This window comes from Bombus vosnesenskii, unplaced genomic scaffold, assembly GCF_011952255.1.
Source record: "Bombus vosnesenskii isolate JDL3184/JDL3185 unplaced genomic scaffold, Bvos_JDL3184-5_v1.1 scf7180000013263, whole genome shotgun sequence".
Classification (NCBI taxonomy): domain Eukaryota; kingdom Metazoa; phylum Arthropoda; class Insecta; order Hymenoptera; family Apidae; genus Bombus; species Bombus vosnesenskii.
Window position 1 is genome coordinate 1326230 of NW_022882923.1, and position 25044 is coordinate 1351273.

The 25044-nt window shown below is 32.3% G+C and overlaps 2 protein-coding genes across 4 annotated transcripts in view; both read right to left on the reverse strand.

The window, feature by feature from the left end:
• LOC117234864 overlaps positions 1-6531 on the reverse strand; it is a 59994-nt gene extending 53463 nt beyond the window's left edge. The window contains exon 1 of one of the 2 annotated variants that reach the window (XM_033496459.1): positions 6013-6528. In XM_033496459.1, coding sequence (XP_033352350.1) covers positions 6013-6094 — 82 coding nt within the window. In that variant the 5' untranslated portion in view covers positions 6095-6528. Of the gene's footprint in view, positions 1-6012 lie in introns of both variants that reach the window. The other variant, XM_033496449.1, reaches the window with a different exon arrangement.
• Positions 6532-22276: 15745 nt separating this feature from the next.
• Positions 22277-25044, reverse strand: part of LOC117234844 (autophagy-related protein 16-1) — a 598282-nt gene continuing 595514 nt past the window's right edge. For both annotated transcript variants that reach the window (XM_033496438.1, XM_033496423.1), the window contains one exon: positions 22277-22447. In XM_033496438.1, the coding sequence (XP_033352329.1) occupies positions 22351-22447 (97 nt within the window). In that variant the 3' untranslated portion in view covers positions 22277-22350. The remainder of the gene's footprint in view (positions 22448-25044) is intronic.

Here is a 25044-nt window from a genome sequence, read left to right on the forward strand (position 1 = left end):
TTTTTTCTATGTTGTTACTGATTGATTGACGTGTAACTTTTTTTTATCCTTCTGCGTGTACTCTCTTACCAAAAAGCTAATTGCATTTCCCTTTAAAGTAAAAGGACTAGTCTTTCAACTTCAATGATAAGACATTTTTTGATGTCTCATTGTTAATACATTAAAGTCAATTTGTTATCAAGTTGCGTTAATTGTGTCGTTTGAGGCAAATGGCATTTCTATTTAAGCAGAAAATTAATTGAATTTTTTTCAGCACGACTTTTTATAATTACGTATCCCATTCGTGAAGATTCTGTTAATGGAAATTTGTTTTGTATGTTTAATTTTTCTCTTCTAGCACATCTTGATTGTCCTTATCGCGAAACATAGACACTATCGATGGTTAACGGATATTAAATTCTACACTGCACAGAAGTTAACGCTTCAGTTTTCCAATTACGCTTCAATTTTCCAGTTATACAATGTTGGTATATATTGTGAAATAGGATAACCTTCTAGATACACATTGTTGCAGAATGGGTTTGCACAGAAAATGATTCAGACAATATAGAGTATGTTAATTTTGGAATAATGTCTTGCATCCGTGATCCTTTTCATTCTTCTTTCTTTCTATCCTTCGGTTTATTTTCGGTGAAAATGGATTTTTAGATAAATAAATAGTAATCTTCCAATATTACATTAAACTTTTCTTTGTATTGATAATTTTTACTAAAGTATGAGTCTTTCGAACTTATAGTATAAATTTAAATTTATTATACTTATATAAATTTCTCTTATATTTGCAGATTTCTTTTTTCTTACAAACATTGTATTGGATTTTGTTTCCTTCTGAATGAACAGTACAAAACTGCGTATACATAAGCACACTGCACATGCAAACACGTTATATTTTAAAATTATTTTATACCGTGTTTTCGTTTCACAATAATAAATTAACTTGATGCACGCATAATGCCTACTCTGTATACACTCAATTAAACTGAATAATTGCACTAAAATTGATTAATTGTGTCATTATATGTTTACGAGATCTCTAAGTTATTCTGTAAATTAAATAAATACGTATAAATTGGGCTAGAGAATAATAAGTGAAAAGAAAGAAAAAGCTCAATAAAATTCACAAATTAATGGAATAATTTATATATTAATTAAGTTATGATTTTGACATTATAATGGTGCGTCAAACACCTTAAGATTTTAAACAAATGCCTGGAACTTAGCACGTTTTTCACCAGCATAACGATTAACAAGCGTCTGTACTTCTCGACGGGGAAACATAATTGTTCCAATATATAGTGTAGAAGGCAGCTATTAGTCTGATATATATCTGCATGTATTAAAGTACATGAAGTAATTGATGTGACTTCTGGTGTATAGCATTCACTTTGATACTCTATATAATTCATTGAATGAAATAGTCCTCGGAAGATGTATTAACTTCGTTCGATATACTTATTGTTACGTCGTCATTGACGCAACACCGGGTATGAAGTTTTGATTATGCCACGGTAAAGCTTCACATTATTCTGTTAAAGTCATTTTCAGTGACACTGAATTTGTTACGAAATAGATTTCCTGTTAGCAGTGATTTGACACAGTTTATTATAATATAGTGAAACAATAACTTTCTCTGTCGAATCTAATCTCATTCTTCTTCTTCTTTATATCACAATCTTTATCTATTTTCATGTTTGCAATATATTGATTATACATAAAAAGTCAGATGATCGAATTATATTAATATAATTGTATTGACTGTATATTTATTGAATTTTTCATGAAATAGAATTTTTATCGTTCATAGCTTTCATTCTAAGAAATTTCAGATTCTAAGAATTTTATATTTCGTACAGAATTTATCTTACAAGGAGATAGCAAGAACTGCGAAATCTGGAATGACTTGGCTGCATGTATATTCGATGCTTCAGGTTGATAGTAAAACAACCCCAAAAGGATTGAGTGTATGGTCCTTTGTTCTCGAAGAATTAATCGAGAAATTATGTTCTCGGTGTAGCAACTTCTTATGTTTTAAACGTTCTTATTACAAAAAATTGTAAATAAATTAAAAATTATAAAAATATGAAGGAGCACTATAATAAATAAAAATAATGAAAAATTTATCAAAAAAATTGTAAAAATTTAATATTAAGAAGGAACATGACATTAGTATTAAAAGAATTTGTAAAGTATAAGATTAAAAAAAAAGAAGCAAGCAAAGAAAACAAAGGGTCGTGCCGTCAAAACCTTTTGTTTTGCCATCAACCTAAGGCATTTAATTTCGCAGTTCTTGCTATTTCCTTATTAGAAGAATCACTGAATCACTGAATGTAAATCACTGAATTTATCGTCAGATGACGTATTTAATACACAAATACGAATATGTGCATTCGATGTAGAAGAAGTCTAATGTTGAAAAATGAATTTTCTTAACATTCATAATGTAATTCCTATACGACTGATTTACTGTATTTTGAAAATTAGCTTAAGTGTTACACATGATAGAACGAGGCTATACGAGATTTCCTACATGTTTTCAGTAGCTCATAACTATATTTTGTATTTTCTATCGATATTAATTGCTATTACATCCAACGATCTCCAACAGGAATAAACAAGACAAAACACTACTAACAAGTTAATAACTTCATTGGTAGACGAAGTACGAACTTCTACAATGGCGTGATTTCCCCTTCCTCTCGAAGATAAATTGGTTACGCGTCAATAAAAATTTTTAATTGAGTCTAGACACGATCGTAAATTGATTCTGGCCTAATAAAGAGATATGCTTGCACGCCTCTGGGGTTTCTCGGGGGAAAAGGTAATTTTATCTACACGGCCCATTCACGTTCGTTACCGAATTGTATTAATTGAACACAGAAAGTTCGTTGAAATAAATTCAAAATAATCATAAGGCTTTCATTTCTCGTGCAACAGTAGCGAGAGATCGTAAACATCGCCAAAAAGGAAATTATGTAAGTTTCCAGAGAATCATTTCTTTTACGTTATTTAGTAGTTCACGGTTACGTTTCACTTCAGAGAAACAGCTCTCTTAGTTTGACTAATGTTTTCTACCTGAAAGAACCAGTTCTTTCAGACAGCTTTACGTTCGCAATTTAAGTTTCTTATTTCTAAATGTCCCGATATCGTCCGGTTTTTCGCTACATTTTCACTTTAATTTCTCGTTACGTTTGCCTGTATTTAAACTTTGCACTTTAATCCTGTAGATGTGTATTGATTTGGCCATAATTTCCGATATTATTCGAGTGTTGTATTTTAACAACATTGTGATTCTATCTTAGAGTAAGTTAATCAGAGATATTCTTGAATTTTATTGAAAGAGTGTAGAAAAATATAGTCTGACATTAAAATGAAATGTCATTTTTTAAATTTACTTTTCATTTATTAAATAAATCTCTTCTAAAACTTATAAAACTCTACCTATAATTTCAAATTACAATTTGTTATAGCGATTAATACCATAGTGGATATAAAGAATCATTAAAAACAAAAAATAAAAAGAAAGCTAGTTGCTTTGTACTGATCTTCACGTAACTCGTTTCGATTTCCCTTGTAATGAAAATTTCTGTCGAGTTTCATATTTTCTAAATTTCATTCATTTATTTAATCCCAAGATAGAAGCTTTCATACCAAAATCTGCCTACGCTGAATGTATGCGTGATTCACTTCAATTTTCCTTATGATGACATTTTTTATCAAGCTTTGTTTTCTAAAATTTCAGCCAATTATTACCAGATCCTAATACGGAAGCTTTTGTACGAGAATCTGTTCACGTAGGATGCGAACGTAACTCGTTTCGATCTTCCTTGTGTTGAAAGTTTCTACCGGGTTCTGGTTTTTGAAATTCCAGTCAATTATTACTTGATCCTAATACGGAAGCTTTCATACGGGAATCTGTTCACGTAGAATGCCAACGTAATTCGCTCCGATCTTTCTTGCGATGAAATTTTCTGTTGGGCTCTATTTTTAAAAATTTCAGTCAATTATTATTTAATTATAAAACCGAAGAGTTCGTATAGGAATCTGTCCACGTAGGAAGCACACGTAGCCTGTTTCGATCTTCCTTGTGATGAAATTTTCTGTCGGGATTTGTTTTTTGAAATTTCAGCCAATTATTGCTTGATACAGGAGCTTTCATAGGAAAATCTGTTCACGTAGGATGCGAAAGTAACTCGATTTTCTTTCTGACGAAAATTTTGTGGCGGGTAATATCGGTGAAAAACCTTTCTTAATCCTATTCCATGGCGGTTCTGTCCGACATAAAAGGAGGAAACTGTAATGTTCCATCGAAGCGGGCGCAGAAACCCATTCTCCGCAATCGGTGAGCAAATGTCCCTTCGGTAGATTACGATTACTATCGACATCTAATAAAGACGGCCTCGAATTCCGTAAATGCACTAGATTTTCTTCAGAATCGAATACTTCCGATGATATATGTTTGCACCCAACATTTCTTTCGTTGCCTCGATACTTTATCTCAACGAAGTTACGTGGTGTAAGTCAAAACACGGCTCCCGTGTACAATTCCCGGCAGCGATTTCTCAACTCTCGAAAACCGAGTTTCAAATACTTTTACGAAGACGAATGAGTTGGCGTGTCGTTTCGAAAAAGCCCCGTCGCTTTCAGCTGTAGAAAAGCGCGCCAACGAAAACTGATTGAACCTTTAAAAATTACAGACCCCTATGAGATACGTCGCTCCATACGGGTATATCATACCGAAAGCTATATGAATATTCGTTCTCCCCTTATTTATTATGCGATAACGATTTTTTTTTAAATCAAAATGATTCGATCATTATTAATTTTATTAAATATTAAATTTATTAATTTCGTCTGATATGATATGAAATTCGCGAATCTATTACGCTAACAACTGGATAGAACATCATCGTTCTCTTCATTTTGTCTATTATCTCATCAAGACTTTTTTAACGATGTTTAAATTTATTTAATTTGATTTGAAATAAAATCAAGAAATTATAATATGTTACGTCGTGTGATTTGTCGTATGATGTTGTAGTAATTTGTATATTTCAAGAAATTATATAAGTAAATTGCACCAAAAACTACGTGAGATGTTACGTTCTCTTTTTTTTTATTATTTACTTAATTTTTTTAACACGATTTGAAGTAGAGCAAAGAAGTTATGTATTACCAAGGATTTGTACATCTAAACGATTAAGTATCTTTAATTGATTTGAAATGATAGAGAAAAGTTATGTATTAATAAGAATTCGTATATTTTAAGAAATTGCACTGTTTCTGTTTTTATTTTGAACGCTTGAAAATATTAATTCTGTCGTTTGTTTTCTTTACGTACTTGTAAAAACTGCAATGATATTAAAAAAAAAATCAATATGGAAAAAATATGAAAGAACATGTACAGATCCGGTGATACGCGATGAATTGCAATGGAATGCGAAATGCGTTGATTATTCGCAGCAATATCAAACTTGACGTAATTGATCACTTTCAAGTCTTTTATATTTAAAGTTTCAAACGTAACTTTGTTTCGGCCCGATTTTTTACTCGGTTATACGAAGGATATTCGATTTCTAGATCACAACTGGCAAATAAATTTTCTGGAGATTGAATCAGCAACATTGGCGGATGAGGTCAGCGGCAAACGTAAAAGAACCATTCATTTCCCGCTCTGATCTTTTAATAATCAGATAGCTAACACGAACTTACGTATTTATTATCCATTGAAATTTAAATATTCGTAATTAATAATCAAATTAAATTAAATATTTTACGTTCTAGGATATTTAATTTAAAAAATTGCAATTGCTTTCGTTTAATTGTTCTTTCACTTTTTAAAGATTATTTAAAAAGGTAGTGTAAAAGAGGTCCAAAATTGTTGCGTCTCAAGTAGTAAATCCTCCTTTTAAATTATCATTGATATGGTATCAGCGCGCTTCCTTAAAATGAAACAAGGGATGAAAAATATCGCAATGGATCACTGCGTATCTCATTCGCACGGTGATTTCTTACCGATCACAAAAACGGCGAGGACGACAAAAAGGGACGCGAAAAGGGGAGGTCGCGCTTCTCGATATCTTGTGGCACTTCTCATCGTGTCTCCGTGTTTCCAATTTGTTTTTTCTTTTTGTTATATTATACACTCATACGCTCACGGTTCACTGCTCCGTGTTCATATTAGCACATCCTCTATCTACTCGTTGTCACACTTATTCCAAAGATCCATTCACCAGACACTTCACCAAAATGACAAAATCCCTTGTGTTCGTTCGTTCATTCGTTTCGAAACATCCACTGGTAACAGAGAGAAACTTTCTGATTTTTAAATTAAACACCAAGCGAGCGAGTCTTCTAATTAAAAAAAAAGAAAACGAACGAAACAAAAGCGAAGGGTTGACTCGGTGAGACGAGAGTTCGATTCGTCGATCTCTGGTCGGCGATGGCGCGCTGCGCGTCTCGGGACGGCGTAACGCGAAGAGCTCTTCCGGTCGACGTACAAGCGGCTACTGAGGCTCCCGCCGCAAGCACGGAAAGCTTCCAGTGCGTCGACTCGGTCATGCAACCCGAAAGCTCGTTTCTCTCTCCTTCGTCCCCTCCTCGGCCTCTATTCGTTTCACCCCCTCGGCCATTTTAGCGTCGTCGTCGCGATCAGCCGCGCCAGTGCAGGCTGCGCGCGCGAGAGAGCTTTCACGTCCTAAAGCTGGATAGAAACCCCAGGGAAGGGGTGATTGATTGGCGATGAAACTTCGCGACTGATTGAATCTTTTTTACGTTTCAATATCGATATCCCTGAGTGGGATGCATGCCACATACCGGAAGTGGGCACCGGGTTGCGCCGGGAGCACTATGTACTGTAGGGATGTTAAGTTTCTCGAGAATGGGGGTGAAATACCAAAGGTAACGATAAATGGTTACAACGAATGCGTGTTCTTAAGAATTTAACAATTTGAAAATTAAGACTCACAAAATCAAATACTCACAATGATATATGCCTACTCCCTATGTTAGATATCATGACATAAAAATTTATTGATTATACATAATAAAGTAAGATTTTGGTTATGCAATTTATGCATCGATTATAGCAATTTAAACATTCGTATTATTATATCCTTCATGATATTTTATATTAGCTACTCTATTGTATTCTTTTTTTATAATATATTTTATATGTTGTTATCTAATTATGTAGCGCTAGTTCATTTTAAATTTTCAACGGGGAGAGAATTAACCAAAGAATTGTGATTGTCACCACGTAGTCATTAATTCATTATTTTTGTCCAAGTATTGTAAATAGTAGCTTTCATACATTTTTTCTTATTGTATTTTGTGCGTTACGTTATTCGAATACAAACTTCAATTTGATTAATCCCTTTCTTAGTAATCTAGTACACATTTCATTGCTTTGGCGTATTAGTCAGGACACGCATTGATTATGACCATAGTCCTATTCGTATTGTAATTCTTGAGATTTGGATAGACTGACAGCGACGCATCATACATGGACACTTTGATCTATTGCTTCCGTTTATTTGTCAAGCGTATAGTAATCCTTGAAACGTGAAAATGAATGGGTCACGTGCAATGGAGATGTGAAGTTTCACGTCTCTTTTTTTTTCAATTAGTACTGGAATGTAGGTTTTAATGTTCTTATTTTTTGGGTATATAACAGGGGTTTGTTTTAATTAATATTTAAGAAGGAGCTATCACAATTGCGTTAGATAAAATTTGATTTTACGCAGATATAATTTAAAATACATTTGTCACGTTATATATCTCTTATCTTTGTGAAATGAATTCTTCTTCAGTTTTCTTTTTTGACAAGCTTCGACAACTTATAATCATATTGATTTTAACGTAATTTCTCGATGATCTTGTTAGTAAAATCGAAGTTAGCTATTCAGAGCGAAATTACTAGGATAGATAGAAAATAGGAAAATATTGTACACATTTTGCATTAAACGATCTTCAATCCTATAAGATGAAGTTAAACTTGGAGCTACAATTAAACTTTATCTTAAATTTAATTATCGTTTGTCACGTCTGGAACATAATTCGTGTGGGAACACGCAATGTTCGGACTTCCTTGCAGAACCGTTATGTGAATCTCACACGTCGTTGTATGTTTTATTTAAGTGATAACGTATGTAGGAAAATTCGATAATTAATTTTCTACCAAACAAATGAAGTATACTTTGCGACAGATGTTTATTAGAATTACCAAATTTATCAAAATGTTATATTTTTAACTTGATAATTATTTAAAACGTGCGAGAAAAATATGTAAGATATAATAATATCTTGTGAAATATATAAAATCTTCAAATCTATCAACAGTATCAAAATGTTATATTAGGTGCACAAAATGCTCTTCATCAACTTCCGAACATTTATGCTCTCTCGTTTGAATGGATTGCTGTGCTGAATGAAATCAACATTCGTACATAAATTACGCCACAAATGTTGCTCATCAAGACGTTTCAAGATTATTTACGAGTACATTATCATATTTTTCTTCGATCTTCGCGTTACTACATAAAGTCAAAGGTCATAAATTAAAAATCATAGAATTGCACTTAAAACAAACAGGTATCTGGAAAAATCAAAGTTAACTCTATCTATATATAGAAATATTTTGTCTACTACAAATGACGTACCACCCATGACCACGAAAGTTTCAACAAATACTTTTTCGATATCGAAAAACTTAAAATGTGGCAAGACGTTATGAAATTTCATAAAATTTATTATTGTTATGTTCGTTATATATGTTTCGAGATATCGATTCTGGATATGTATTGTACGTATACTGTGAGTCCCTGGCTGTCTTTTTAAAGTAAGATGTTGATAGAATTTCTATCAAACTTGAAACTCTGAAACACGCTCGTACTTTTCCATCTCACCTCATTATTGTGCTGGATATAAACCGAGCAATCCGATTTAACCACGGCAGAAGACAAAACAAATTACGCGCTTACAGAGAAAGTTTACTAATATTATCTGCTTCGCTGATGCAGGATTTTTTTTTGCAGAACATCAATCGGTTTCTTCAGAAAATTTATGGCGTGATTATTATAAGTAGATGCTGCACAAGATCACCCTGCGGCCCCTAAACGTCTTTCAAGGAGGTAGATACGAATCGCCAGTAGAAGGTTCTTATTAACAAGCTGATCTACCTTCACTCGCACGAGTTTCACAAAAGAATATCTCGCAGCGCAGTTCGGTGAATTTTAAATCTCCTACCACCGACTTAACATTTGTATTTTGGATTTATATTGATACACAGTGGCTACTTCTTTTAATTTCGTCTGAATTACTGCTCTTCATTTAACGAGAAATTTTTCTACCGATATTGCTCATCTTTATTCAACAATCCTAACAATTCAACGATCCTACAAGTCATTTGAAGTCACATTGATCGACTCTATATGTTGAAAATTTAATTCTAAAAATAATTTTTATAAATCGGGAACCTTAGAAATGAATATTCTATATATTCTATATACATAATATATGTTCGAAATATTGTACAATATAGACTAATATTATTTTACTTTCGATACTTGTCAACATTTTCGTAGTGTATTTGTATAATATTTTATTGAAACTAATATTATGCGTCAGTGATTTTTAAAAGGAGAGAGATACGGGAATTTTTGTTAGCTCACATGATGCCAGAAAAGTGAAAACGTGTGCTCGATGGCGCGTTAAGAACAGCGACGTGAATTGCGTTTATAATGTCAACGTGACTTCTTCTCTATTTTCTCAACCAAGAATTTCCACGTGTTTTTTCCACAGCATCTTTAATTTGCTTGTTTAACGTTGAATACAATTCCAGATCTCGATCTGGAACAGCAAAAATTCTTTTTCATTTTTCAACGTAACCTAATTATAAATAATTGAGATTCAGAAAAAACGAGAAATTATTATCATAAAATCTATTTTCAATTGTGACATGTATCACTAATATTTCCTCATTTTCAAAAATATCGTGGATATAGGTCAAACAGTTTGTCTAAAAATTTTAATCCAATAAATGTGAATATTAAAAACTGGTCATAAATATCAATTAATTGCTAACTTTCCATTTTATTTCAAGAATAGATATTTTTGTGTAATTTACAAATAAATAGGTTGGTTGGTGCTCTTTAAGAAACATATAATTAGTGAACACAATTATTATGTTCATTAAGCTCAGATGAATAACGCAAGATGACATCTGAACGGCCTTCAACTGCAATGCATATATTGTAGCATATCACATCTAATTAATCCGTATTTGCCGATCAACATCGACAGATCACTGATTATAGATAACATGGTATTCAACTAAAGTGCATATGAAAATGAGAACGACATTTAACGATTCCTCTAGTTGTTATAGATTAATGTATGCGATCAGTAGAAATTCTTCTAAAAAAATTGTAAAATATAATTGAATTTTAAATTAGAGACATTATGTCACTTATTACCACGTAAAATTATTTATTTCCTTGAAATTAACACACCAATGTACAATATTGTTAGATTGGTACAATTTTTAAATAAAATGCTAAACATTTATAGATTTATCAAAACAATTAAGATACTATTCGTTTAACTCTACGATTTGATTATAGTTCAGTGTAGAAATATCCTAAAGATTAATTTATAATATGTAAACATTATTATAAAATAAAACGAAATAAAAAACCACAGATAGAAGAAATAAACCTCAATAAAAAGAAAAGAATAATTATGATTTGTTAAATTCTTGTATCTATATTATTTCCAAGAGATTAATTACGATTAAAACATTATTTTGTTCGTAAAGTTAATAACAAATACATGCAAACATAAGAGAGTAAATAGTATATTCATCAGATTCTATAGACGCAGTGAGGGAACTATCATCAACTCGTAAGAATTCAATCCTTCAAAATTAGATTTGGGAAAAACTATCGTGATCATCGTGATAATCGTTCTCCACTTATCCGACTGGTTTGGCATAAATGACTTAAGCTGATCTAAAAGAAATCTGGCAATCACGACCATATCATTTAAGAAGAAACAACTGTATATCACAAACAGTTAAGTTAATTAAGACCGGATGGATGAGTCGTGTTCGAGTAAGTGACCTGGATTCAAGACAGGGTATTAGTCGAATCGAAGTATGATTGACGTTTACACGGCAATAGCATTTCATATGTAGCTATCTACATTTTATATTTTAAGTAGTATCATTGATCTTGTGTAAGATTTCCATAAGCTTATGTTACAAGAAGTTATCAATTAGTATAATATTTACTTATATCACATAATTACGAAGAGCTTTTAAAAGGGTTCACAAGACAAAGTAGCGAATTGAGTAAATTTTGAGGAAGCTTCAGTTCTAGTTTTTTAAATTTGACCATGTTTAAAATGATAATTATAGTTTTATGATAAGGTTTCTGAAGAGTTTTGTTCTCCTAGATTAAATGAAAACTGATGTTTTAAAAAAATCAAGAAAAACTTCATAATATTTTAACTATTTGACTAAAAGATATCCCCACCACCTATAAATTTATTGTAGACCCATGGGCTCTGTTCGGGGAAAGCTTCTCGATTATTAATAGCATATATTTTAGAAATAGTACAAGTAATAAAACATATTATTTTATTATTAAGACTGTGTCTTTCGAAGTTCTTGTGGGGGGATATTATCTCAATTCTCATTACGACTATCATCTCGTTCTTTCTATTTGGCGCGTGAATAATTCTCTAGGAAGTGAGAATTACACTGCTAAGAAGTTACTTCGTTCCATTGTTTCCACTTCTTATTTAATCTAACGTTTTAAAATCATTTTGAAATCTCGTAGACATTGAATATTATTCAAACTAATGTTTGAAACAAAGTCTTCAATTAAATTCTGACAAACATTGTTATTATTTCATAACTTCTCTGTGAACTATATGCTTCATAGTTACATAGGGTTATGCAACCCTTATTTCACGTGTTATTATTTCACGTGTATATTTCACCCGTGTATATCGCAACCCTTATTTCACGTGTATATATGTATACTTGGTTTATTCCTATATAATATTTCTCGCGTTAACCTAAATTTGATTAATTTTTTATCCATACTTTAGATTCACTAGAATTGTATTATAGGTCAGATCTGCTAAATATTATAAATTTATCTCCTTCTTAAAATTATGGCTATTAACAGGTTATATATTCTGAAATAATAACAGTTTTGGTTTCATTGTTAAATTACTATAAAATGTCCATCTGTGCTAATAAAATACATTGAACATAATATATTAATACAAAAATTTAAAATCCTTCTGTGCGTATTAAATACGCAAATGCGAACGATCATTGGTTAACTTATGAAATATTTCTGATATAAATTTCAACTAAAATTTATTCCGTTCAATTCTTCTATTTGACAATATTACTCGTATTTACGCGAGTTTTACTTTAAAAGTAAATGGATGATCCTGAAATAAAATTCGGTTATACTTGATTACATAAACTAAATTTTAGGACGACCATGTTGGTCATGTTAATTGCATGTTGAAACATTTCTTAAGGACGACTTCAACAAGAAAAGAAAGAAGGTAATTTTCTTTTGATAAAAATGTCAATATCGCGACACTGTTGATTTTAAGCTCGGGTTATTTTTGAAAGACGGAGTTATTTGGGTTTTGTTATTTCAATTATACTAACTTATGTAAATCTTATATAAACGAGACCTTCGCGTATTTCAAATGCATTACACATTTTTACCATCCAATGATCACTTAAAACCAATTGGATTTAGTTTTTATTATCTCTCCGTAAATTATTATTAGATATAGTTTAGTGATAAATTTTCATAACTGAAGATGACAAAAGATTATTTCAGAATCTAGTGTCTCCAGTTGACAAATTTTGCAAACAAACAGGCTTATATTTCAAGAAGCTCAAATAATTAATGTCACCATGGAAACAAAATATGCTCGTTGAGCACAACACGATCTGTCGCCCACTAAAATATACTGCTTCGTTAACTTGTCTAGCAGACGTGCATAAAAAATATGAATTTCATTATTAACTAGTATTTTATATGTAGAAAAAGCACTTTAAAATCAAATCGATAGTAAACCTAACAATGTGTGTGGCGCTTTATGCAATACTCAATTAAAAATGTGGTTAAGATTTGTTTGTACAAATCGTATCTTTTAAATAAAATAAATTATGTTAATTTATAAGATTAGGTACATTACACACACACATATATATATTACAGTGATTAAATGTAATTTCATTCTCCATTTATTTCAATTATTTTGTCTGAACAGGAATGTATGGAGAGGTAGTTTAAAATGCAAATTTTATTTAGTAAGCCTATATTCATCTTACACAAATTAGGTTCAAGTGCGTTAAAAAAAGTTGTGATTGAAAAATCGAAACGTATAATGGAGTTCTAAGTGCAATAAATGGGTGTGTCATAGGATACTTCACCTTTTTATTTTTTAAAACTAATAATAAATTCACAAGCTCTGAAAGCATGAAATGCAACTTTTATCGTGCACTTTCCAACGATATTTCGCGTCGTATTAAACATGCTTCAAATAAATAACTGAACTGTTCTACATACGGACGCATTTGATAATGTTATGTCGCCAGTACTCAAAATACTGATCATTTAATTCGTAATATTTCAACGATAATTAAAAAATTTCCATAAAAATGTGTAAAACTCTTGTATTTTATAAAGCCATACTCGTAACATGGATTACAAACCCGGCTTAATAAGAGCAGATTATATAATACGAGTACGTGAATTTGTAATAAAATTTAATTTAAATTCTAACTTCACTTCACTTCTACTCAGATCGAAGATAGTTAAATATACATTATATTATATTTCAATATTACAATATGTTAAGTTCGGGACACACAGAAGAACTACGTGAGATCTTTGTCGGCAAAGCTCATAGCACGTTCGTGTCGACGTCAAGGAATTAACAGAAACGGACACGATATCTTACGATATTTTGTAAGCTTCACTCTTTTTTTCATTCTTCAAAAATAATTATGAGCAGCGAAAGTCTATCACAATGAATTGTTGTGAATCGTTGATGCTGAAATGGATAATTCTTTTCCAGGAGCTATCGAACGTACCTTTTCCATCAAAAATATTTTTAATTTGTATGATAATATTCGCTTTAATATCATTGTTCGTTATGTTGCCTGTTATTTCAACTAATTTTTCATAAAACGATCCAGTAATATTATTTATAATTTGACAATTAAATTTTAAATAATTTAATGAACACAACAATGAATATACGTCATTAGCAGCGAATATTTTAATTGACCATATATTGTCCAATTTAATAAATCTATAATAAGCTATTTATTTTTCTTCAATTTAATAAATATATAGAACACTATTTAGTTTCTACCAATCTAATAAACAATTTCCTAAACCAAATATTTCCAAATAAAGACCTAAATATTCGAACAAACTGAAATATTCAGTGACGACGTATTTACAGTTTATGCAGAGAGATTCCTGCTAAATCCAGTAGGAAGGAATCTTTCGCAAGAACACCCAAAGAGACACGTTCAGTCAAAATATCGAAGCAAAGGAGTTTGTATTTCCATGTGATGGAACGCGAAAGCATTTCGGATCTCACAGAAGCTGATTCTATATCAGTGGACAAACATCGTGCTTAAACTTGCTCACGAGTCTCTTACCTGGCCCTGACGACCGACGTTCCGTCGGATTTTCCGATAATGTTCGTAACCCCTCTGCCTCGAGACGAGACGAGGCTACTTGGATCTCACGAAGCTACGCCAAAGTGTGAGTCGCTCTTCTGATTCCTTTATACGGCACCTCTTTGCGTTTGAATTCCTAATCTCTTGCTCATTACGTTGGCGGCGAACTACCGCGAGCTGGAAGCGACATATAGACTTCGCGCAACAATAATCATGTTGTGGCATCTTTCTTCAGCAGTGCCACTCTGTATATTAAATATAATAAAATTACGGAGCACGTTTATTCACACGAAGATAGTATCAAGGGAAGTGGAAAATCAAGCTGATGTCGTTAAGTCTTTATAAAGTGTGTGAAGGGAAATAGAAAATGAAGTGTAGAAACGTACAGTGTTACATGTTGGTATAACAGGTGGCAAAAGTGAAAAACGTGGAACTTGAGGTTTTCATTTAATTTCTAACTTGTGTGCTTTTCGAATGTAACATCTTTTTTGTTTTATCGGATTATACAGCTGTGAAATAATAAATATAATTTTATAGGCAATATTGAATGAGTTTTAACTTAATTTGTATTATAGGACCAAAAAAAAATCTTTTTTCCTTTCAAATTCTCTATGTCTTATGCTTTAAAGACCTACATACACATTAAAGGGGATCTCAAAGATAGTTGTATATATATCTCATCCTTCTTAGATCTATATTCAATCCCTCTAAACAAGGTGAAGTGACGCTTTAATAGTATAATGCAAAACTAACTTACACTTAATGTAGAATTAACGCGGTTCTAATCTTAACTTAACTCAAATCCAACTCATCATACTGTATAGTAAGTTTAAGCCAACCTACATAGTATATACTTTGACTACAGCCAGCTTAACACATGCCTGTAAGAGTACAAGTCACCGTATCTACGTTCAGTAGTGTAGATCAACGATAATTCCAGTCAAATATCAATTTTCAAATTATCTTATCATAATCAGCTTTTAATCCTCCAAATTTTATCAATTCTCGTGTATCTTATACGATTATAATTCACCGTAAGGAAACTACAAGCGAATCTAATCGTTCCCTTATAAAAAAAATAAGCAAGATTTAATCTTTAGTGTGATGGAATCGAGAATTAAAACGAGAAGGGTATTTATTGATTCATCTCGCTATTATAGATTAATGTAGATTAATGTAAGCAATTAGCAGAGATTCTTCGAAGAAAATTATGAAAATCAAGTGTATATTAAATTAAGGATATTGTACATCTTTTATCATTACAGACAGAAATACTTTTATTAGTCGTTCGAATGCTCGCTAAAATAACCGAAAAGATTTTTACCTTCCTTATGACTTGAACATCGATATATGTGTTTTGTGTATATTTTAAGATTTCCTTTTGTTAATTTTTAAATTCCTTCTGCAATTTTGAATAGAAGATAATATTTTTAAGTCTGTATCGCAAATTATATAACAATATTTTCTTCCTATTATAACTTGTTTCTTAAGTAGATATTTATCGCAACGCAGCAATCTTTGCATTTATGTATAATATCTTTTCTATTTGGCGCGATAGTAAAATTTGTATAAAACAACAAGTATTCTTTTAGGGTATTTAATATATTTTTCGTATTACGTACGGCCAAGCACTTAAAGGGTGCGTTACAAGGAAACGAGATGCAATCTTTTGTTCGAATTCTTTCGATTCGAACTGTTTCGGCGAAGATTTACAATTGATTATAGTGTTTAACCGGTAAACCACGGGAATCGAAGCTGGTATGCACTTTTGCGTATTCGTGTACCCTTTCGTGTATATACACGTAGGGAAGCGAGGGCGAGAGAAAAATTTCGGTGGCCCCAGATGCGGCCGACCGATCGAACTTTAACGTCGTTTGCAAGCGGCTTCCCCTGGCCGCGGCGCCGCATTCTCACGTTCCATTGCGAAACTGTCGAAACTGTCGAATCGCGGACAAAGGGCGTATAATGCGAAAGTTAGAAACAGAGAGACGGTGAACGGTGCATGCGCAAGAGGACGCGCATTGCTCGCGCGATACGACACAGCGGAAGTTCTTCGACCGTATAATATTCCACGTACGAGTTGTCACTTCGCGACCGCATTTCAGTGACTAATGAGCGCTTTCGAAAGCACGTTAGGTACTGTCAGATACACGCTCTGTTATATCGTGGACCTCTGTGAAGGGATCTTGATACATGCGCACGTACAAGTACACACATCCTCGAGAGCGAGTACGCGATTTCTCCGTGTGCAGACTTATCATCCTTTTCGGCGAATACGTACACGTACGTGCAGAAAGGGAATGATGGCATCGAGGACACGTATGTGTCGCCATTCTCTAGAGTAGAGTTAATTAAAAAGTAATGGACTGGTTTGACGAGGTGCGATTTTTAGGAACTTACGTGGTGAGCGAAAAATTGAAGGTACTTTGGTGGAAAATATTTCCAGGCGTGAGTCTGTGGAAGACAATCTTATGATCTAGATTTCATGATAAAGATATTGGGATGGGGATTATTTACGTTTTTATCTGTTCGCAACTTTTTAAGAATTTTCTGCATATAAAAAAATACATAATAACATGAGATGGGATATGTGAGATGGGACATATTATAATCAAAATTTTATAAAAATTATTTCTAATCTTAAATGTAAAAAGATGTATGTTTTTATACTTTGTAGCTTATTAATTTTAACAATCTGTATGTAATAAAACATTAATTTATTCGTTTTAATACTTCGTACAGAATGAAACATCAGTTTGTTGAATTCGTATAAAGGAGTTTTGCATGTTATTCAGTACAGGAAGCATTATCAAAGAATTATTACAAATATGTATATCTTATTTCTTATAATATATATATTTATTTATTTATTATTACATATACTTATTTCTTATAAATATGAAATATCTTTACATGAACATTTTTACGGATTTATTACAATGTATAACGATACAACTCAGGTAGAATTAAGATAAATAATTATCACGGATTTAATAAATATTTAGAAAGGGCATTTCATTCATCGATATTATAATCATTGACCAATATATTTAGAAAGAACATTTTGTTACACAGTTGCTTCGATATTTTGTTTGTTTAAACCATATTTAAATAAAATTGAAATTATGTTTCTAGAGATGCTCTGTGACGTGGATTTTCGAAGTTTTATAATTTGTAAGAAATATTTCTTTGTTAAAAAAACACGAAGGGGGGAAACTTCGCCGACTACAAACGACGGTCTATTTAAAATGTTGGTTGCTTATTTTGAAAGGGGAGGGGGAGGAAGGAGAGGAAAAAAACAAAAGATAAAGTATGATGCGGCTTGTCTCTTTAGTATGAAAGAACCTTTCATTTCGTGGTAAATCAAAGTTTTCTCGGAGTACAGATGGTGCATTTGGAATTTTTTAAAAGAAACAAGGAATGCGCTGCGCGCTCAGATCTTTGCTACTTATCCATAAACATCTTCAAATAAAAACTCTTTCCGCGAATCTTTGTCGTTCGTAACAAAGGAACCTTTTTCACGCTGTACAAATACCACGTTGAGAAAGAATTGTATAAAATTCAGGCACGAAACCGCTATATTTCTGAAACTGTGTATTATTACTGACATTAATAAACATATACTTCGACATAGAGATTAGAATCCTTCAGCATGATAATATTCGCAAAAATTAACAGATTTTTATCATTTTTCACCACATATTATAGAACAGTTCACTTGTAACAAGGTAATTTATTTAATACAATAACATAGATAATCTATAAAATTTGCTTGGAAAATTCCATTCATTTTATTATCAAACTCATTACTGTAAGGGTATTCACTAATACTGTAACTTGTGGTTCATAAAATTTTGCTAATTTAATTAGTAATAAATTGTGTGTGAAAGCTCAGGAATCAAGCAAGATTCATATAAAAATTTAAACCGAAATTTTAATAATTTTAATGTAAAACCATTTATTCCATAATTTATCATCTAACATGGAGAATATGGATTTAATTAAAAATGCAACACATTTCAAAAAATACAAGAAGAAAACGTTTAATATGTATAATATATTGCGAGCAGTGTATACATTGTTTCCGCAGAAGTTGGTGTAGGAGAAAATGTAAATAAGAATAACAGAATACATGTATGTCACTGTATTGCTTGTACGATAGGAAAAGAATTATGTAACAAGTTGGACGCAATTATAATAATTTGCTTCAAGAACGGACTTATTTGATAAATCAAACGTTACAAACGATATAACCACTTGATGCTCATCGGTTTATCTCTATAGAAAAATATTAGCGGAGCAAACCGTTTGATCGATATTATTCTATGAACTATACACATTTGAGATCAATGAGGTGGTTAATCAAAGTAGCAAACGTAATCGATGCTATTATATAAAATTTCAACCAGGTAAACCGATGAAATTATGAACAGTCATATCGAAATTAATCATATGTTTGAGTAGAGCAACTTACAGTTCGCAAAACTTAAACGCTAGAAAATAATATCATAATGTATTGGTTATCTGTATAATAAAGAAATACTAATTGTAATAATTCAATGCATACTATACCAAAATCTATATATAACATCTAACTTATCCGCAGAATCTATTATTTCCTTCACGGTGTTAATATAGACTTATACTAAACGATGATCAAAGGACTCTGAGAAAAGAAAAATATTTAAAAACAGGTGAAAATATTTTAAACTGGTGAAACATGAAATAAGAAAGGAAAGAAATTTGTTATCACGTTCGCGGTTTATTATATCAATGTCTCGTTTACTTGTGTATTCGAATTAACAAAAATACGTATCAAAAATATGAAAAGTTATACACGTTGGCATTTCGCGTTTTACTGGCAAACTTTCCTTAAAATTTATGACTCATAAATTCTTATATTTACGCTATAGAAGCCCTTAGAGGCTAAATTATACTTAGAGCCCTTCGATCTTGGCCCTGTATACTCCTAAAAAGCATTCACTTACAAATCTTACAGCTATTGCGCAATTTACGGTCGCGACCAGTTTCAAATTGTTGTGCACGAACTAAGGAGCAATGAGTAAACGCGTAAAATTGTGACACAAAAAGAGTGTTCGTAGTTGAAACGAAAACCATAAAAATACAATGTATGAGTCACTTCACGTGAAATTACATATCCGTTTATTCCTTTCCAATTTTTTTGTATTTTTCATTGATAGAGTTCAGACTATAATTTGTATAAAATTCTATAAGTCTAGATAAAGCTTTCACGCTTAAAATGCAGTTTAAAATAGAGCCTCTTACCAAACATTAAATTACCATTCCTGTAATGTAGGAATAACATTATGATAAATATTTTTTAATGAACACAAGCTTTTGCTTCGTAGTATGATAGATTTAATTCAATATATTCAGACTATATTTCTAAGTTCTTTAATGAATTTTCTGCAAAATTAAATAAAAATCTATAAAATTAAGGTTAAAACGTTAAAAATACATACAAGTAATAAAGTTTTGGATTAATTGAAAATTTCAGGAGAAAGAACTTTGCTCGAGGTGGGATAAGGTACCGTGCATATTTATTGTATTCATCTGGTTTCGAGATAGCTCGCTATTAAGTTCATGGTTTGAGAACAATTTTCAGATCGTTAAGGAAGAAACATGGAAAGCTTAAAAATCGTATATTAAATGGGAATACCAGAGAAAATCCACATTGTTGAATCGAGCCGTTAACGAAAAAAGAATAAAAAACAAATAAAAAAATTCATGGGTCAATAAGAGATAATTCTGAATGATAAAAGTTTGTACTTAAAATTTTCAAATTGCAATACATAAGAAGCATTTTTTATTGATATCAGTCTATTTGCTTCATTTGATCTTTAAACCTAACACGTTACTTTAAGCTATGAAGTTGGAGCATTGAATAAACTATACAATTAAGTAGATTATTAACAAGTATTGTGAGTTTTTATATATTTTATGTGAAATGACTCATACAAATCAATAGATTCTTCACCATTATAATAAATCCGACGATTGAGACAAACGTAATATTGTTCGATACATTATTATCGATCGAATAAAATTTGTATAATGCAATATACTCAGTATCAATATTAGAACTTTATTGTGCTTCTTCACTTAATGAGTACATCCTCTTGCATCCTATATCAGACTTACGATAAAAACGTTCGAAACTCGCTGACATTGGAGAACTTCGAGAAGACTCGATTTCACGGTTGCTTCGGCAATTAACAAGCTTCTTCTGTGACTTCACTTACAATAAGACTTTTTTAATTTTCTCTACTTAAAAAGAGAGATAGAGAAGGAGGAAGAGTGAGAGTGTATTGCACGTGACCTGTGATTAGTCACGAAGGGAAGATCGACTACAGACGAATCAGTAATTAAGCTGAAGTAAGAATTAACCGAGTAACAGTTTTCGTAATGAAAATAGCCTAACTAAAATATTATATCGATGCATATGATATGTTTTCGTTTCGAAACTCGAATATTTTCTAACTAACAATATGTATTAAATGTTGTTTTATCGTTGATTAAACCTGTCAGAAACCAAACTAATCAACTCCATTTTTTAACAATTTCTCGATTTCATTATATAAGTACACGATTAATGTTCAATTCTGAAGAAACAAACGGTGCTCTTATAACTTCTTTTGTTGCAAGAAGATGGCATACATAATACTAAATTTTAAGATAAATTTAACAAGTAATGTTTGTAACATTTCTCTGTTACCTACGTGGCACCTTGATTTGATGGCTCAATTGGCGACCACGTCAAAGAAGAATATACTGATCATAGACTACGTGTATTGAGCATTAGAAAGACTGAAACTTTTTACTGTTACAGACATGTCGCTTATGTTCAAGATAGAAAAGATGTATATTCAAGATAGAAAAATTTGATCCCTGACGATCCTTCTAAATTTAAAACAATGAAATCAATTAATCAATGGGAAAGTGCATCAAGTCGCGTGAAACTTGCATTGATTAAATAACATATTTTGAACAAGCAATACGCGACTAGAATTGCATTTGATAAAACGACATTTCACATGCAGTAACCTAACAGAAACAGGAAAGAAACAACCGTGTTTTATCGTTTCTCGCAAACGTGATCCAACTTGAGCGATCGCGTCTGCCGGCACAGACGATTGAAACGCGAAAAATAGTCCTTTACAAGTAAAAGGAGTGTATCTAGCGAATCTTAAAGAGGATAACTACGATAATTTGTTCAATTTGTTGAAGAAAGGGCGACGGTCGTGGCGCGCGGGTATTACCCTAAAAAAGGAAATCTTTACAACCTTGGGGGGGGCAACAATCAGGGCAGTTTTATGTACAATAATCTCTACCGTGGCTGAAATTTGCTTCATCGCCGGTAGCATCGCTTTGTACAACCTCCAAATGGTACTCTTTACAGCCTGCGCGCCCAAACCTACACCGTTGATTTTTAGTATCCTGCACACGCCGGATCGTGTCCTTTGTGATATTCCTCCTCTATGGCGCGTAAAGCTTGCATCTACATTTTTCAATTCCACAAACGTCCGTCTCGGCACAAAAGAACGCGCTGACCTTCGTACGTGAAACAATCGTCTATCCCGGGATTGTTTGTCCCGTTAAACATGGTCGCCCCAGACTGTCACCGTTTTTGCTTTGTCCACCGATGCGAGGTAGGCACCGTGCGGATGCCAAGAAACTGCTGTCACCACAGTTCTGAAAGACATAGTGTAACAGATTGATTAGATCAACGCAACTTTTTTGCAATTCGTCGTACATGACGGCTGCAATTTAGAGATTTCCGGATTTTACAATAGATTAAAGTCGGCGGAATTAGTAACTTGTTTCTAAATTTAAAAACTTATATATATATATGTATATAATCGGTGATAAAAATAAGTGGACATATAGTGGAATTAGATAATTATCAATGAAGTTTCGTTAAACGCGTTTATGCAAAAATATAAATATTAATTTCATTTACTTATTAAACGATCTCTATAAGGACATATGAGAAATAGACTTAAATATATAATACTATAATAGTAGTAGAATTATATAGTAGTATTATAAGTTTATTAAACTTCATTGATACTTTTATTACTTGTTCATTTATTTTTATCTCTGTACTTCACAATATTAACAGTAAGGTTATCTGAATAAAGGTGCTGGAAAGTTGACAACGAGGTAAGAAGAATTACAAAGATTACACGAAACAACATGCAATGTATTAACTGACTGCTCCGAGGTGAGCGTCATTTTGAGGTCAATTGTGGATCTCAGATTGCGTTTTCAGATCGTAATAGCCTGATCGAATCGCTGCGACCACCGGCTAACTGTTATAAAAGAACACCGGTTTCCCATGACTGGTATATATCGGTAAGCGAACTGCGCACACGTTTCTCACTCGTCTGGTGAATTCGCTGTCTCTGGAAGCAGGAAAGCATACGCAAATATGTCCGACGTGGTTGATTCGAGTTGGCCACGGCATCCTTTGCGGTGCCGGTCATACCGTTTTCTCTGTTTTCTCGTTTCTATTGTTTTTGCGCGGTAGCATGCGGTAAATATGTGCTAGAGGATTGTCGTAGCTCCGTTCGTTTCATCCGCCGCTGTGAATCGACATAATGCGGTGAAGGACACGGTCTTAATTAGGATGACTGAATATCATTGTCTTTCACCAGTCTTGTCTCGTCAAATGAGAGAAAATGGAGAAACAGGCCGCTCGGATACCACGATTTTCGCAGGTAGATCTTCGCCTAATATGGATTTTTATTTGTTTACTGGTGAACTAGTTTGAAAATGCTGCTAATGATTATCGATAAATTACATTGATGAACAAATTTCTATTGTATGTGTCGGTTTATGTTGGATATTTTTTGAAAGAAACAAGAAATACTTTAACATTTTTAACTTAGAAGTTATCATTCAAGGAAATTGGAAGAAATTTTACCTAATTGTAAGTAATTGTATCTCATTTAGTTTATACAACAATAAAATCAAGCATAATGCATTTCTTTTATTATTATATAAGATTACATGATTTTATTTACGTTATTTACATACGTATTTCAGCTTTTTTATTACCAGATTCGTTCGAATTTCGAATATGTCGTCGTTGAATTTAATTCCATGGAAATGTTTCGTACTGGGGAAGTGACTTAAATACGAGACTTTAGTTTCTCGTTACTGCAGCCAAGTGTTACGCATATACATAAATGTTAAAAACTAACTGTTTCCCTTTTTCCACAGATTTAAAGCAAATGCCATTCTTAAGTAGACCTAAGGCATGAAACTTGGATGTATTTCCTGCAACTTTTCTACTGTTAAATCCAATTTTTAAATGTGCCGTCTGATACAGCTCATCGCATTCTAAATTTATATGGAACATTATTAACTTGTTAGAAGATGCAATCTGCCCTGAACAATAATTCTTATTAGCTAACTTATACCAAGATTGTATTAGAATCTATTTTGTAATCTGTTCGATAACAATCTGTAGTGTTACATATATATTATACAATCATATAAATATATATTATATATATTATAATATTTATAAACATATATTATAGTGTTAAAAAGAGTTCACTTAAAACCTTACATTTCAGTTTTTGCCTTTTTTGATTCCTAAAACTCTATAAAATCCAAATCTCGAAATCAGCGAATGTCGATCATTTACCACAAAGAGAGCGTATTTTCTTTTGTCACATTTTTACGCTCCTACATATATCCTGCCAAAAACCTCTATCACATCATAAAACGAAAAAAGATATATCATTCCGTTGAATGAAAGAATAAACGTAACATTCACATCTCGAGAATACCGCCTATAAAGATATTATTACCGCAATACGATACTTTTCTCTTTGTGTATCTTTTGTTAAAGAAAAACTTTTGTTCTTGGAACCGCTAAGTTACGGAAGCATTAAAGCGACAACAGACCACCCTATACGCGAAAATCAACGATGGCGTGCACCGCTTTCGCTAAAGATTTCATTTGAATGTGGAAATACACAGTGGTGCGTAATTTTCTGGTCCGAGCGGCTTTGCCCATGCAGCAAAAGGTCTATAAAACCTGAATTCCCGAGGGTGATTCACGGGGCTCCGTAGAATCGTAAAAGGGTGTTTCTATGCGAGGACAAACGTGCTGAAAATGACATACCTTTTGCGTCTCGAGTAAAACTTCGCCCGGAGATAGTGCGTCGAGAAACGGGTATAAAATGTCTGTATATTTGGAATACTATAAAGGTCAAGTACAAACGGAGAGAATGATGTGCTAAAGACAAATTGGATTCGTAAAAGTATGATTAAAA